This window comes from Passer montanus, unplaced genomic scaffold (assembly GCF_014805655.1).
Source record: "Passer montanus isolate IOZ18808 unplaced genomic scaffold, ASM1480565v1 scaffold73, whole genome shotgun sequence".
Lineage (NCBI taxonomy): Eukaryota > Metazoa > Chordata > Aves > Passeriformes > Passeridae > Passer > Passer montanus.
Window position 1 is genome coordinate 3,689,363 of NW_024372481.1, and position 17,318 is coordinate 3,706,680.

The window sequence follows — 17,318 nt, forward strand, 5'->3', positions numbered from 1 at the left end:
GAATTAGACCCATTTCTTTGCTGCTTTAGGTAATTGGCTTCCATGCTAGTTCAAATTTGTCAAACAGGTTTTGTTGTAACTGGTTTTTTTTGCAGAACGATGATCTCTGAAGTTACAATAGAGAATGTACATGCTGGTAGAAAAATTCCAGAACACTCACTTCATAGTTGCAGCAGCCACATGTCCAAAAGGCCTCTTGGTACAGTTGGAGTAAGCAAAGATAACATGGATTTTTTTTTCTTGACTAAGTATGAAGGAAATTTCTTGCTGTGAAAAGTATTAAAGATTAAGTTTCCCTTACCTTCCTGTGAGGCTTCTTTCTCTCCTTCACTAAATTTAGATACTTATACTGAACACTTGATTTTGTCCAGCCTCCATCTGCTCAGTCCTTGTGGAACTGTCCCAGCCCCTGCTTACTATGTAAGCAAAAAATGAACTCGTTCTCACTGAAAGTATGTTCAGTCAGTACCCAGAGAAGTCAATATTTATGTGACACAGTCTTCATCAAATTCAAATGGAATATGGTACAAGAAGATTAATTTTCTATTTTGGTTACATTTACTGAACACAGAAGAATAAGCCCAAAGTTTTCTGTCTGTTCAGAATTACTTGTTTGAGTGTTTTTTATCTGAGTGAACAAATACAGTTTGTCTCTGTGTTCTTTAACTCTGTTATTTGTGCCCTGGCCAGGATGCTTCTCAGGCTGCTGCTTTATTTGATCAGCATTCAATGCCTAACGTGTGAAGATTCTGTTCTGTATCTTAAAGGGAGAGAAAGACATACCTCCAGAAGACAGAATGTGGTGTCTGGTTGGACCGGGTGGATATCCCAGCAGGACCTACTGGCACCAGTCACTCTGACTGTTTTCTACGTGATAACCAGTACACGAACTGTCTGGTTCATAAACTGAATCCTTGCACTACCTGACCTACAAGCATATGCAGGATAACGCAAAAAAAAAGTTAGCACATGCTTGCTGAAGTGATTTCTGTGAGTGACAAGGCCAGTATAACACAGGTGAACTTTTGAATTCTTTGCTCAATAAAGGTGGCAGTTAACAGCTGGAGCGGGGGATGTCCTCCCCCAAAAACCCCCTCGCTGTATCTGCGACTGCCCATGGGGGCATGACTCTGGGTTCTCTTCTGGAGCTGCACGCCGTGCGAGTTCTCGGAAGAGCTCTGCCCGCGCACGCAGCGGCTCCAGCCCGTGCCCAAGCCTCCTGCCTTGGCGAGGAGCGCGCTGCCGGGGCGGCCGCGCCCGCCGGGCGGGGGCAGCGCCCGCGCTGCCGAGCGGCCCGCGGCACCGCCCGCCGCCGGGGCGTCGCCAGGAAGCGGAACGGCCGCCAGCGCAATCAGTTCCGGGTGCGAGTGGCTGTGGGAGCGGGCGGGAAGCGGCGCTGGGAGCGGCCCGGGCCGGCCGGGATCCGCCATGTGAGAGCCCCGGACAGCCCCAGGTGAGCGAGGGGCGCTCGGCCGGGGCGGCGCGGCGCTCCCCGGTGGGACGGGCCGTGCTCAGGAGGGCTCCCGGCGCCTGACAGGCCCCGCGGGGCGGCGACCGCGGCCCGGCGGGCCGTGGCTCGGTCCGGCTGCCTGGAGCGGCGGCAGCGGCTTCGTCGAGGCGGCTTTCGCCCGGCCGTGCCTGGGCAGGAGCTGTCGCGTAAGCCGAGTCGGCGGCTCTGGTGCAGCCTTGGCGTGCGGGCAGGGAGGGCGGACGCGCCTGTGACGGGGTCCGCTGTTAACCCGAGCGAGGCGTGGAATCCTCGGCACGGCGGACTGGGGCGGAACGAACCTGGCCCCGTGCGGGGAGGTGTTCATTGCCGGGAGCTGCGGGACCTTTCAGCTGCTGCTGTTCCGTCCGGTGGAAGGTCTAGGGAAACCGCAATCTCCGTAATGCAAAGGTCTTTCCAAATCCCGGCAGGTGTGCACAGCACGTAGGATTGGAATTGGCTTAGAGTAAATCAGAGTCGAGAGTTAATTTGGAACGAGCCAGAACAGTCTTAGAAACATAGATGTGGGTGAGCCTGGTTTCCAAGGGAAAACAAAGTGCTATGGGATTAGCTGCACTGCAGTTGTTACATGTTAGAGAATACTCAACATCTGGATCAGAATGTGCCTGTGTTTCATTGCCTGTCCAGGGACAGCTCCAAACAGTTCCATCTGTCCCAAGTCGTGTGCTAGGAAAATACCACGAAAATGTGCTCTTTGCAGCTATTGTAAATCTACTGCAAAAAACGTTGCTGATATCTAGAGAACATAGCCACTTCATTACGGTAAAGAAACATCAGAGCCAAAAAGTCAACAATTTGATGAAGAATGGCTACTGTTAAAAAACAAACAAACAAAGCCCCACCAAAAACAAAAAAGAAAGTGGACAGATTAAAATGCACAATAGTGATCAAGTACTACCTTGATAGTAAATAAAATTATAATATCAGAAGGTTCAAGAACTCTCTTCCCACTTTGTGAAAGTTCCAGCTATGTATATATCCTCACTCTCAAAATACCGGCTGGATTTTTTTTTTTAATGGTAGTGACATCTCAAAGTTGTTAGGTATTCAGAAAATGTGGCTATTTTGCATTACATTATGGGGATATTGTGAAATTTGTGCACAAAATAAAAGCTTTTGATCATTACTTGTAAGATCTTGCTTTGATGTGTATGTATCATCAACATGCCCCTTTGTTTTGTTTGTCTGGCACAATACATTTGTTGATACTGGAATCATAGACACATAGAATAGTTTTATTTGGAAGGCACCTTTTGATCTTGGCTTATCTCCAGTTTGCCTCCTGGTAACTATTTTTTTGCATTCAGAAATAGATGCGTACCTGCAACTACTGTTATGGCAATTTGATTTTTGCAGTCAAGATTTAGAGATTATTCCTATTGAGGTTTCTAATTCTTAGGTGAAACTATTTTTATGCATTGATAGGTGTTTCATTTTTTCCTTTTCAATCACTTCCACACAGGCAAGCAGTTTGAAGAGGACAGTTAAGAGAATAAGGGACTAAGGTGTCACTTGGACTTCAGTTTCATATCTGCTTTCTGTGGATACTTGCTCAAATAAAAGGGTCCTTTTTTTTCTATAAAATCCTAAATATGCAGTTCCAACAACATCTCCGCTGCACCATGCAGACCACTGAGAATGAGTTTGCAGTGTTGCTGGTATTGGCATGTGCTTCTGTATGCATGTCCATGTATGTACATACATCTAAATAAATTTATTTTATTTTGATGCTAAAATCATCCACTCTTTGAAGTAATTTTCTGTACATCATGTTGTGAATCTTGGTTAGTTAAAAATGAATACTTTAAAATTTTTGTTAGACAAATGTCTGAATTAGTAAAGCTTTACTGAACTGAGTGTCAGGGGTTACTGCTTTGCTCCCCAGGCAGTTAGTGAGGTTGTGTCCCACAGCACTGCCAGAGACCTCACCTGCCAGGCAGGAGCTTTGCTTGTGGTTTCACTGCAGCTGTTCAGTACTTTGGGTAGAATGTGGCCTGTTTGGCTGCAGAGAAGAAATAATTAGTTTCACTGGAGTGGTCTGATACCTACGGATGCAAGAATGTAAGAGCTAAGTTTTCTAGCAACTACAGTTCAGCCTGTATTAACTGGCTTGTGTTTCTGAGGAAGTGGGCATTTCCTGCATTTTTAGGAGGTAAAGTAATAAAGTTTTAAATTGCTGTGTAGTTGTCACCTAACAGATTTTGTATTGGAGTCCAAACCAGACATGAAGCAGACTAACTTTCAAGACTAACTGTTTTCCAATTAATAATATGCCACATGCACCTTTTGTGTGTGCTTTCCTGCAGATAATTTAGGCAAACTGCCTCTATCTTCTTTGATTCCAATGGGCATTTTGGAGGAAGTGAAGAATTAATGCAAAAACCCATTCTGCATATTTGCATAGTGCTGCTTGTATTATTAGAAATTTGTTGAACTTCAAAATGTTCACAGTTGTTAGGAGATTATGTGGGTTTCTTACCCTCCTTTAGTTTTGGGTTTTTTATTGGCTGCAAAATTAAACTCTGTTTTTTATCAGTGGGGTAGGTCCCCCTGCTTTGGGGATGGAGTTTCAGTACAGCAGCCGTGCTGTGTGGCATGCTATTTAAGGCCATCCAAGAGCACTGTATATCGACTTTTAAAGGATAATTAGTATTTCACTGTTATGAGAGGTATAAACTGTTAAAATGTTCTATGATCATTTGCTCCCCTATTTTCAAAGATTATTTCAAGAGTGTCTTGGAGACCTCCCCCTAGCCTGTGACATACTTGATGGCAGTTTTCCTTTGATACAGCTAGTGTTAATTACTGTGGCTTTTGTAAATTTGAAGAGTGATGCAAATGCAGTCTGAAAAGAATAAGAGTGATGAAGACTTTTACCCAAAAACTTCCACGATCATAGCTGATAAGGTAACTTTCCTAGGTTAAAATTCACTTGAATGATATTTGCAGTGATGATGTCCTGAGTTCTCACACAGATGGTGCAGATACTAGGTCCTACAAAATGCAAGGGAGGAGTGCACTGATTTATACAAATACCTGTTTATTTTCTTGCCCTTTCTCTGTATTCTGAGCAGTAATGTGTGGAGGAAGTATCATACTGAAGTTGAAAAGACCTCCAAGATCATCGAGTCCAGTCTAACTGATCGCCGCATTGTCAACCAGGCCAGGGCACTGAGTGCCACATGCGTCATTTCTGTAACTCCTCCAGGGATGGTGACTCCACCCCCTCCCTGGGCAGCCTGTTTCCATGCTTAACAACCCTTTCAGTGAAGAAATTCTTCCCAATTTCCAACCTGAGCCTCCCTTGCTGCAGGTTGTTTCCTCTTGTCCTATCACTTGTTGCCTGGTAGAGGCATTTTTGGTGTCATGGAGTACTTTGTTTTGGTTTTGTCTTAACTTTCATTATGACCCTCCTATGCATTTCTGTTCTCAGATGTGCTACAACAGTAATGGTTTGTAATGTGGGTTTTTTTTCCAAGGATTCCTTGTTGCTGAGCTAATTTAAGAAAATGTAAGGGATCTTTTCTCACACCTTAGTGTGAGTTAAAATGAGTATAATTTGTGTCATTCACCTGTCTGTGGGAATGGTGAATCATACTTCAGTGAGTGAAGGAAATTAAACAGGTGCAGACTTAGAAGCAGAAACTAATACTATGTTGGCAGACACACAGCTTCGTGTTATAGTTATATGATGCTTCTCCACTGCTACTGTATGATGTCAGTAAAATTAAATACCTAATGTGGTTTGTCAACATCTATTCTTGTTTTATAAATTAAATAAGCATTTTCCTAGAACATAATTTTTAAAGGAAATTTATTTTGAAATCTAATAAGAAATGTTATCCCTCTGGTGTTCAGAGGTACTTCAATGAACACTTTTCTTTGAAGCCATAGGGCAGCGATCCACTACTACTAAAGCCATTTTGCGGGCTATATTTGCTGTATAAAACCCTGACGAATAAGTGTAATTCTCTTTGCAGGTGCAAAGAGAATTTATATGATTCTTTTGAATGTGACTGCATCATCTGCTACAAAATAGATGTGAGGCTCAACACAGAGCCCTTCTAGGACTTAGTGAGCTTGGTGTGGAGTTTTGGCCTGTGCCTTCAGCCAGTTTCTTGGATACATAATAGTTATGAAAACCTTAAACACTTTGACCTACTTTTGAGGAAAGGTTAAGAGAAGATCTAATTGTAAACAGGTTCCCAGACTCTAAGAGTTACTTACAGATATGTATATGCATATGGATATAATGGAGTGTTCTAACAGTCATGATAGGCAAGGATCACAGTGGATTCCTGTCTCCTTGGTGACTTTCTGCTTCTCATGCTTTCTCTGGTATGTGTTTACAGTCCATTTTCAGTGTGTGGCTGTGCCCCAGGGACCATGAATTCCTCTAGAGATGCTATGATGAAAAGAGTATCATCTTTTCCCCCTCTATCATAAGGCATAAAATGTCCATGTTCTTTCTTCTCAGGTACCTACCCTTAATTAATTCCTTCTGTCTGAACCAGAGTTAGTGGTGACAATTTATATTTTAATACTTTCTCCAGGAGTAAGTTATTCTCCATTTTGCTGGGTAAGAGCCCTTAGGGGGAAGTATGGGACAAGGAGGAACTCCACTGTCTATATGTGACAAACTTTCTGTACATCCTAGGCTAGAATGCCAGATTATTGTTGCTGGTGGCTGGTCTTTTGGTTTGTACAGAGTCCCTGACCCAGGTAACTTGTCTATTCATGTCACTTCAAGTCAACACAAACTCTTCCTCCATTTAGCACAGAAACTTAATCACGAATGGCTGATGTTGCATCTGTGCATAGCTAAAAGCCCCACAAATTAAAGGTTTCCTGTGCTGGGTTTCTAAGGAGCTTGCTGCCCTGTCAGACACAAGTGAAGGTGACAGATTGTGATGGTGCATTCCCTCCCCCCGGTGATTCCTTAAGTGACCTTAAAACACTCATTCGTGACACAGACATGCATCCAACTGCTGATACTCCTGTCTTCTGCATAGGACTGGGATAGTGATTCTCTGCACAACAGGCAGGGATGCTCAGAAAAGCAAAGTCAATCTTGCCATGTAACTGCCCCACAGCTGGGATAGGTTATGTGTTGTGCTGTTTTATTTTTTACTTATATCAGCTCATAACTCTGGACTGTTTTGTACCTTTGTTTGCTGAATGAAAGAACTGTCCAGCCAAAGCCATCTCTGAAGGGATTGCTGCAGACATGTCACTTCTAGTAGCCATTTTGCAGTCCTTATTTCTCACCTCAGATGTAAGAGCCTAGAAAATGTCTTTTTTCTCACTTATACCTCTCAGCCAAAAAACCTCAAATTTATTCCAATTTACTTATTTTAATGGGTAATGACACTGGTGAGTTAGTGAACATATTTAGCAAGTCTGATAACTTGATTTTGAATGTTCTGTGAGAGTTTTTGCCAGTTTTCTAAGTCAAACATAATGTCCAGACAGGAAGCTGGCTTTCTTGTGTCTGCTGAAAAGAAGTTCCATTTTTGAAGGTTGTGAATGTTAGTTTTAAGTGAGGGTCAGCTGATAGAGCTCCAGTGCTTCCTTTTAGGCTTTTAATCCTATTTCTACCTGTCAGTTTTCTTTTTAGAATACCTGAATTTTCATAATTTGATTTAAATTGTTCCTGTGTCCCATTACAGCATGTAACATAATAGAAAAAAAAATCCACTAGTATATTGTGATACATTGGATATGCTTCCTGCATCTGAAGTCAATGGATGATGTTGAGATCTGTTTGTTCAATTGGAAAAGCAGGTACGGTGGCAATATTATGTCTTTAGACTTCTGCATTAATAAAAACTAGAATAGCAATAAAAATCTGAGGGTTCTTGGGCACTTGATTAGTGTTCAGTCTTGGAAATGTAGGGTAATGATGCAGATCAACATTCTCAGGCTGATAGTGTGTGTGTGCTTTTTACAATAGTAATCTGTGAAAAGTGCTTTTCTTTAGCTTTTGTTTGGAGTGCTGTACATTTCTTTAAGGCTTCTTTGAATATCCTTTCCTGCTGTTTAAGTACCCATGGCTTTTAACTTAGGTTAGAATTTAAATGTCAAATTATTCTAGCTAGGAAATCTGCTGTGTCAGATGAGCTTCAAAGTTCACACCATGGTTTGTTAAAAAAACCCAAAAACTAAAATCACAAGAGACTTTTTTTTTTTTTAAATTGAAAGTCCATGGGTGGCTCAAACATTTTTCTTTCAAATCTTTCGGATTAAGACTGTGCTTTTTTATTATACGGAGTATTTATGCTAAATGTTTTGTTGTAATGCACCTTTAACAGATCAGTGGGGTGATGTGACGTAAACATTTGCAAGCATTTGTTTTTGAAATGGAAAACTCTGTATTCATTCTCTGTTTTAAATCTTCCAATTTTTTCTTTCAGATTACTCTTTACATCTGTAGAAATGGACAGCAGCAGTTTCATTCAGTTTGATGTGCCGGAGTACAGCAACACTGTTCTGAGCCAGTTAAACGAACTCCGCTTGCAAGGGAAACTCTGTGACATAATCGTGCACATCCAGGGTCAGCCGTTCCGTGCCCATAAAGCTGTCTTAGCTGCCAGCTCTCCCTATTTCCGCGACCATTCAGCATTAAGCACCATGAGTGGCCTATCTATATCAGTAATTAAAAACCCCAATGTTTTTGAACAGTTGCTTTCTTTTTGTTACACTGGAAGGATGTCCTTGCAACTGAAGGATGTTGTCAGTTTTCTGACTGCAGCTAGCTTCCTACAGATGCAGTGCGTCATTGACAAGTGCACACAGATACTGGAGAGTATTCATTCAAAGATCAGTGTTGGTGATGTTGATTCTGTTACTGTTGGTGCTGAAGAAAATTCAGAGAATCGTAATGGCGTTAAAGACAGCAGCTACTTTGCCAACCCTATTGAGATATCTCCTCCCTATTGCTCTCAGGTGCGACAGTCAACAGCAGGCAGTGATCTTCGGATGGAAACTACTCCAGGCAAAACTCTTCGTAGTCGTCTGCAAGAAGAAGGGCATTCAGACCGAGGGAGCAGCGGGAGTATCTCTGAATATGAGATTCAGATTGAAGGTGATCATGAGCAAGGAGACCTGATAGTAAGGGAAAGTCAGATTGCAGAGGTGAAAGTTAAAATGGAAAAGTCTGACAGACCAAGCTGCTCTGATAGCTCTTCCCTTGGTGATGATGGATATCACACTGAAATGGTGGATGGAGAGCAGGTGGTGGCGGTAAACGTTGGTTCCTATGGGTCTGTCTTACAACATGTTTATTCATTTACTCATGCCTCATCACAGGCTACAGGTGTGTCAGAAACCTTTGGAAGCATGAGCAATACAAGTCCTTCAAGGTCAATGCTGAGCTGTTTCAGAGGGGGTCGTGCACGCCAAAAACGAGTACCTACGGGTCACTTGCATAGTGATGTCCAGGGCTTGGTGCAAGGGGCTGACAGTGAATCCATGGTGAGTAATCCAGGATATGAAAATAGTCCACGGGAAAGAAATGCAAGAGGTCATTGGTATCCATACAATGAGAGGTTAATTTGTATTTACTGTGGCAAGTCTTTCAACCAGAAAGGGAGCCTTGATCGACACATGCGATTGCACATGGGAATAACTCCTTTTGTGTGCAAGTTTTGTGGAAAGAAATATACCCGTAAGGACCAACTTGAGTATCATATTCGTGGTCACACAGATGACAAACCCTTTCGCTGTGAGATCTGTGGAAAATGTTTTCCTTTCCAGGGTACACTAAACCAGCACTTGCGAAAAAATCACCCAGGGGTTACAGAAGTGAGAAACAGGGTTGAGTCTCCAGACAGAACAGAATCGTTTGTGGAACAGAAAGTAGATAATGATGCTTCAGCTTCTGAAGCCATGGATTCTAGTATGGAAATTCATGCAATGTCTAACACATCTGATTAAAATCATACATCTAAGTGAAACACAGACAAGCACATTACTAATGTATTTTTAAAGTATTTTATTATTTTAGTAATCTTCAGTACAAGTGTAACAGCCTTTTCATTTTCCTCACCTTCTGGAAATCAGTTAGAAATGGTTTCTGGAGAAGACTTCAGAAGTATTCTTTGGTTTTGAAGGAGGCTGAATTGTTCAGAGTTTGTTTTTTTATATTTGAAGATGCTCAGAGTATAAAGACAGTGTACTGGGGAAAGTCTAGGAAGAGTCTGGTGAAGTGTCCCTGCTGATTGATCTGGTGAGATGCAAATGCCAGTGGAGAAAGATATTAGAATAAGATTGGCAGCTCTGCTGAATGCTCAAAGAAGCTGTAATTTCCTTTATTTCTTAAATCCTGTTGCTGGTAATGAGTTACACAGCAGTTGGGAGAGAGAATATTACAGCTGTGATTCCTCTCCTGTCACAATGTTCACTCTTACTAACTGGTTTTGGTAGTGAGACTGTTTATATATATAAATTTGCTTTATATATATAAAATGCTTTCACTTTACCTGTTCTGTGTCAAGGCTAATACCATATGCCACTCTATCAACCATTAGGACTCCTCTCTGCTTAGAGTTTAGAACTTTGGACTTTGGGAGGATGGTTTTGGTTTTAAACAAATGTTGTTTGGTTTTCATTTTATTAAACTATTACTTTGTGTGCAAAAGTGAGCAAAGTGAATTACCTTGTTTTAATAGCTTTGCTTTATAACATATGTAAACCAAATGCCATAAATCTATTAAACTATGGTTAAATTGTTGAAAGGTTTTGTTAGTTGTCTAGGATGCAAGCTGGACAACCTGTGGTGCTGACCTTTTTATATATATAGAGATAGATATATCTATATATATATATATAGATATACACACATATATATATATCTATATATTAAAAAAAATATTAGCAAACCTAAAAGTAGCATTGTGGTCTAAAATGTGTTTTTACTGGCCTCAGAATCTACCTTCATTTTGTACTGTAGAACCATACCAGGTAATTAAACTTAACTTCATCACTCTTCATGGTTGGCTAAAACATGAGAGAGATGTAGTTTAAACCACAGTATTTCCAAGCAGTATTTTAATAGGTCTCTTCACAGAGAGCTGTTTTCAGGTGCACGTTGGCTTCCTACTTAAATCTCCGAGTGACATGCCAGCACTTGGAATTTGTACTTTTTTTGTATAGAAAAACAAATACTTTATGGGAATTTTGAGCAATATGTTATTTCATGTGTGAGTATTACAGAGTTGCTATGGCCTCTCTGTTTTTTCAGTGGTTTTTTCCTCTATAAAGGAGCTACCAACAACTTTAAAAATACTCTAAATCTTTTTTGTTTCACCAAATATATGTTTTTAATATGGTGCTAACTTCATAATTTAGGTCAGTATAATATATAACATGTGAAACATAATGGTCAAGGAAAAGAAATCCCCAAAAACAGGCAAACAAAGGCCCCCCCCTACACAAACCAACTCCCCCAAAATCCCAACCAAACAGGGAAAAAAAAAAAAAAAAAAAAAAAAATTAAAAAAAAAAAAAAAAAAAACCCAACCCCAAACCCCAAAAAAAAAAAAAGGCCTAAAAGACCTCAAAAGCATGGGCTGGCAAACACTACTGTTTAACATTCTACCTGATGAACAGAATTAATTATTAAACTAATCACATACTTCTTTAGAATACAGGTTTTATATTATTGGGTCTTATGTTTGTTTAGCTGATACTGAAAATCCATTTGTGAACATGTTGTTTAACTCCCAAAAATTAGAAAATAAATGCTCTTCTCTAAATTATTCAAAAGAAAAAGGTAGGTTTGATATCTTTTAAAACTTTTTGGCCTCTGTGAAGCTGGGGCATATTTGTGCAGTGGCTTTATTAAATACACTAGTTCTTAATATTATGACACGCTGCAATAAGAATTAATGTCTCAAATATAGATTTACAGTATAACCCCCACCTGCTCCATTGGAGCAGTTTCTGTTAAATTAAGTACATCATCTGCCTCTTTGTCCTAAAACTGCCTAAATAAGGAGGCAGGGGGTGGGGAGATGTTTCTCTCCTTGAAGCAACAACAGTAATTTTGTTTCCAGTAAGGGAAGGGATAGTCTGTGTCTAAAGGCAGGTTGTCTGAATGTTTACCCACCTAAAACATGCTGGTCCTGATACAGTTTTTTCCTTGAGTGTTTGTTTTAAGTAATTAAATGCAAAAAGTGTGTTTTGGTAAATTAAGTTTGAGACATGCAAAATCCAAGAAATGTACAGTTATTCTTAACCCTTTATCTTGAACCTGTGCTGTGGTGCCTTTGGTGTGACTTTTTCCCTGGAAGGATGACTTGAGGATAGCAGGATATGGGTACAAATTTATATTTCTTGAATTTCTCTGTGTCACAATCTTAGCATTATTTAAATCTAGTTCTTTGTATTTTTAAATGTATTAAAATGGTTTGAGTTTACCAAAGAGTGACTTATCCAAAATTGTCTCAGACAAAAGCAAACAAGAAAACAACATCACGTTGATTGTACAGGTTCAGGTTCAAAACATTGTAACAGACTGTTAAGGGGCAGGAAATGATGCATTTTTCTATAAGCCGTGATTGAGCAGTGTGTGTCCCTCCCCGTTCTTGCCTCCAAGCCATAGTCAGCTCTGCGGGCTCTGCGGCCACCAGCGTCACCCCGGGCAGCAGCACTGCCAGCGGGCAGCAGCACTGCCAGCGTGCCTTGTCACAGCGGGGTGCCAGGATCAGCACTGTCACACACACGAGGTCACCTGATGGACTTCATGTCACCAGCCCACCGAGCAGGAGGCCGTTACTTTAGCAAAGGGTGGAAGCACTGTACAGTGTCTCGTGTCTGTGCAGTTCTCAGCACAGAGCTGTTACGCATTTCATTTACAATAAATGCAAAAGTCAATAGAATATGTGAAGAAATATTTGACAGCAAAATAAGTAATGAAATTATACAGGCTGGTTCATAATTGAGTCTCTTCTTAATCTACCTTTTTAATTCTAGACAAATGTGAAAACAGTGACAGTGTCCTTTCCTCTAGATGCTTAACCTATTCTGACAAACTGTGAAAATAAAGGATTTTATACCTTTGCTAATGTTTCTGGTTTCAAACTATGATTTTAGTTTTCTTTATCAGTTATCTTCCATATTACTTCTTTTAAACTTGTAAATACATTTACAAAATAGCTTTGTAAATACTTACAGTGTATTAAAAGTTCAGTTTGGTCACTAAGGCCTCAAGATTGGCTCTGCTTTTTGAGTGTGAAATCTTTCTGTAGCATAAAGGATACTGTCAGTTCACTGTCAGCAGGGGAGACTGTAGGCCTAAATTGAGAGTTTTAATGCAGTCTTCCCCAGCATAAATTCATGTTTTATGCTGAAGCCTTTGGTTTACTTTAGACAAAACAATGAGGCCTCTTAATATGTTTAGGCTGAATTATGGGAAGAACAACAGGAATAAAGTCAAGGGCTGGGAAAATATTGAATAAGCTTTACCTTTAAATATATATATATTATTTTAATTTTTGTATTAGTTTACTGTGATTCTTTTATTGTCATTTTTCTAAACAGGTTTTACATGAAACCATTGAAAGGGACTCAAATATGCAACACCTAATCTATTTTCCAAGGGAATTTTACCCTTGAATGGTGCTTTTTGACTGGTCAGGGTTATTTATTAAATTTTATATTTGAAAGTATTTGGGGAATTATGTAAATTCTTTATATGAATCTCTTTATTTCATGAATTGTAAATTTCATAATACTCAGTGATCAAATTGGAAGTTTAGTAAAGTCATTCAAAATGTTCAAACTTTATAATCTGTGTGCATTTTACATATATTTTATCAAGTGCCAGAATACTTGTATTTAATGTTGTAGATTTAATACTACTTGCACATCCCTGTGGCAGCATTAACTTAAAGTTACGCAAGTTTACATTTAAAAAAAAAAAAAAAAAGCTAAACAAATAAGTAAGCCTGGGACATGTGTTCCAGTATTTCTTCAGGGTATGTGAAGCCACGTATCACTGACTGAGCAGGGTTGCTTCCTGCTCCTGTAGCTCACTCCTGCTATGGCAGATACAGAACTGCTGACTCCCATTCCCACAGGCCAGGGATTCAGCCTTTGAACTCCGCCTGAGAACCTCTGGTTGTAGATCTGGTTAGAGGTAGAGCTCTTGCACGATTTTAACAGTGTTTGTTTCTGACTGAAAATTTGTATTGTTAAATAAATTTTATTTGTATGGTTATTTTTCAAGATAAATAATTGAACAGTTTGAATGACTTGACTTGGTGTCATTATCTTGCAATATAAACCGGGAACCTCACACCTCCGCACTTCATCGCCACGTGAAGTAAATGAAGCTAGCTAAGCTGATGCTGTAAGATTTAGTAACTTGCCATTAAGGATTATTTTACAGCATGAACTTTAAAATATTTATTCAAATGATATTTTACTCTTGTATTCACTTTGTTTTTAGATTTGTGACATGAATATTTCTGTGCTGCTTTATTTTGTTCTGATGAATTTGTTTCTTGCTTGTAAATTGCCTTTTTTATGGTATAAAGTCAATCGGAATTGCTGTTTGTAAATTAAAATGCTTCTAGAGCAAATCTGTGGTGTCAGTGTCTACATTTAGATTTTTAATTACTGAGGAGCTTGCATTTTAGGTGCTATTACTGAAGTGTTACAAGAAGCATTTTAATACTGATCTACCAACTAGAAATCAAAAGTCTTCAGAGACAATTACTCGAAGTTTCTCTGTTTTGCCAGCATTAATTGCTCCGTTCAGAACAGACGATCACTTGAGTTGTGTGCTCCAAAACCTCACCCAACTTTCAGAGCAAAACAAAAAACTCAGCCAGGTGGTGTCAATCCATCCATGCCATTCCAAGGCCAGTCTCTCGAGGAGGGACATCCTGATTCGTTCTTCCAGCAGCTTTTATGTTTTATATTCTGCCACATACATCAGTAGGGGTAATGCTGCTCCCAGCAAGTGTAGGTACACTCCTCCTCACCCACAACATTGAATTTAACAGGAGCAGCCCCAGTGCAGCTGTAGGCATGGTTGTCTTGACTGGCAGTGGGATTTGGAGGGACTGGAGTTGAGTGGGTGAGTCCCTGAGTCCCTGTTGGTGTCAGAGTACCTATTCCAGAAAAACCTCCCTTCACATCCCTTTCTTATAAGGTCTGAAACTTCAAGTACTGCGGAATGGGGTAAACAAGACCTGACTGTTAGGAGTGGGGTAAACATACTGTTGCACTGGAATCCAGGCCACTGAGGTGATCAGGTGTCTGGAGCATCTCTGCTCTGGAGCCAGGCTGGAAGGGCTGGGGGGTGCTCACCTGGGGAAGAGAAGGGTCTGGGGAAACCTCAGAGGCATCTAAAGGGGCTCCAGGAGAGCTGGAGAGGGACTTTTGACAAGGGCCTGGAGTGCTTCCCACTGCCAGAGGGCAGGGTTAGATGGGATATTGGGCAGGAATTTTTCCCTGGGAGGGTGGCTGGACCCTGGCACAGGGTGCCCAGAGCAGCTGGGGCTGCCCCATCCCTGTAGTGTTCAAGGCCAGACGACCAGGCTTGAAGCAACCTGGTGCAGTGGAAGGTCTCTCTGCCCATGGCAGGGAGGTGGAATGAGTTGAGCTTTTAAGTCCCTTCCAACCCAAATCATTCTGATCCTATGAGCGTTCTGAAATACCTGAATTTCTCTCATTGTAGCTGGCACATCTGAATTCAGCATCAAGGGAAAAACAGACCCAGAGACTGGATACTTGTTTAAAAAATGCTGTGAAATACAACTTTCAGCAAGGCAGAAAACAGAAGACAAAGATTTTGTGAAAAAGTTTTTTAAGATGGCTAAGGAAAAAAATTGGTTTAGGTTAAAAATGACCAGTTCTGTTCACCTGATCTTTGTGTACATGCAGATACAGGCTCCATTGCTTAACTTTTCATAATGCAAACTTCTTGAAAACAGGTTGAGGGGAAGGCAGAATAGCCAATGAACGTCGCATACGGAATTTATACTTCCTGCAATAATCATGTAGAGAAAATGAAGCCGAATCCCATGGATGCTACATTTCATGAGCTATATGAAATAGCATAGTTCATTTGTATTGTGCATGGTTTTAGAAAAAAATTAAATTGAATATTATGTCAAAAGTCAGTTGAATTATAGACAGAAACATTTCATTAAAATTTAGGGAAATTTTATGGCTGATGGCATTGTCTAAAGTAAATTTACTTGTCTATGCATTCTTTTCCACCAGAGGGTGCTGGCTGATTTTTAAAAATACATTATGTAGGGGTCATTTAAGGCTCTCTACATAGCAGAAGCCTAAAATAGGAACAAAAAAAGATGTTTCCAGTCCTCATTATGACACCTTCAAGAGGAGCAGGTGCTGGGTGATTCCATTATTAGCAGAGCAGTGTTTGTACCCAGGATTTCAGAGGCTGTCCTGCTGTGCTGCATGAGACCTATCTAGGCAGTGACACCACCATTTTAGTTAAGCATCAGTTTGGTAACTGTCAGAATCTCATAATTTGGATAAGAAGTTAACTTGTTTTCAGATAGTTTTTTCCCAAATTCCTCTAGAAATACCAGTAACCGATGTATATTTTCAAAGACTGTAACACATGGAATGCTGTTTTAATGTCCTGGCATAGTGATACAGGACAGAGAAGAAAACATTTTGTCAGAGAATTCTGTACTTTTGCTCTAGTGGGAACTGATGCTATACGTATTAGAGGAAAGTGTGTTGCTTGGCAGTACAGCAATAGGATAAACTCAAATAATAATTAAATTATTGGAGATTCATATGAAATTAATTTTCTTTAGCCTTTCTGATGGGGAGGAAAGTGTAGGGAGAATATCTTCTGTGTACTACTGTACTACCTCAAGTGCCTTTGGCTTTGATATAGTTATTGGTGTTGTGAGCATCAGGACTTGTAAGCAGATTTCAAATCTATGTTTAAAGTTATTTTTACAGTTTATTATCAAATTGAATTTTTCTGCTTTGAAAAGCACACTCATACACATTTAGTTGTGATGTCTGAAGATGCTTAAAGTGCTCTGAGTTTGATAGGTACTGAAAACCTTTGATAACCAGGAAATTGGAAAGACACCTTATAAATGTATTTGGGGCATCATGCAGTGTCTCAAAGCTTCCTCTGCATACCCTCACTAGGCTTTTGTTCTCTAACATGCAAACCTGCAGGCCAGTCCGATGGGCTGCGTGGAATCCTGCATGTACCTTACCACTCCACAGAGTCTATGTTTTCCTGTAGCGATGCCTGCGCACTGTGCCTGAATGGTGCTTTTAGAGAAGCTGTAAATCAGAGAAAGGTGCACCATCCTTTTGACTCGTTGCTTCAAGTACCACTCTCAATTACCAAGAAGCCCACAAAGCTCTATTTGATTGCCTCGGAAGAACACACACGGTCACTGACCCGCAGCATCATCACCCGGACCTGAACCTGAGCCCACTTTTAGTTTCGTCGATGCACCGGCAAGGGAGAGGCACAGCCCATGATGCGGCGAGGCGACGCGAACGGCCGGCACTTCGCTGACTCCTCCGGGAGCGACCAGATCCGCTGCTCGGGGCCGAGCCGCGACCGGGAGGGACGCTCGGGCTGTTCGGAAACCCTGCCCCCGCGAGTCGCGGCCCCGCCCCGCGGTCCCCAGCCGGGCCGGGCCTCGTCCCCGGCGGCGCTGAGGGCGCCTGCCTCTCCCCGAGCGGGGTCGTGGGCGTCGCTGGGGGCGTCGCGTCCCGAACAGGTGAGCCGCGGATGAGCCCCGCGTGTCCGGCACAAAGGCTGGGACAGGCCGCCACCGCCCCTCGTCCG

The 17,318-nt window shown here is 41.2% G+C and overlaps 2 protein-coding genes across 8 annotated transcripts in view; both read left to right on the forward strand.

Annotated features, from left to right (window-relative positions):
• The first annotated feature begins 25 nt into the window (after positions 1–25).
• ZBTB34 (zinc finger and BTB domain containing 34) lies at positions 26–14,091 on the forward strand. 3 transcript variants are annotated; one of them, XM_039730824.1, is made up of 3 exons: positions 1,351–6,229; positions 7,177–7,291; positions 7,921–14,091. In XM_039730824.1, exons 2-3 carry the CDS (start codon positions 7,251–7,253, stop codon positions 9,440–9,442), a joined length of 1,563 nt encoding a protein of 520 aa, XP_039586758.1. In that variant the 5' UTR covers positions 1,351–6,229; positions 7,177–7,250; the 3' UTR covers positions 9,443–14,091. The 3 variants fall into 3 exon arrangements, with proteins under 3 accessions (XP_039586755.1, XP_039586758.1, XP_039586756.1); XM_039730822.1 differs by having other exon boundaries at positions 1,351–1,453; XM_039730821.1 differs by lacking the exon at positions 7,177–7,291 and having other exon boundaries at positions 26–1,453.
• Positions 14,092–17,124: 3,033 nt separating this feature from the next.
• The window catches only part of RALGPS1 (Ral GEF with PH domain and SH3 binding motif 1), a 64,196-nt gene continuing 64,002 nt past the window's right edge, over positions 17,125–17,318 (forward strand). For all 5 annotated transcript variants that reach the window (XR_005629999.1, XR_005630000.1, XM_039730692.1 and 2 more), the window contains exon 1: positions 17,125–17,250. The gene's annotated coding sequence lies outside the window, so the exon portion shown is untranslated. The remainder of the gene's footprint in view (positions 17,251–17,318) is intronic.

What these genes read in the sequence shown, in the direction of transcription:
- ZBTB34 (XM_039730821.1), top strand. Translation starts at nt 1,074, where the DNA reads ATGTCCTCCCCCAAAAACCCCCTCGCTGTATCTGCGACTGCCCATGGG. An exon ending in AGAGCCCCGGACAGCCCCAG is followed by an intron (nt 1,454 to 7,920) that starts GTGAGCGAGGGG and finishes TTTTTCTTTCAG; the next exon opens with ATTACTCTTTACATCTGTAG.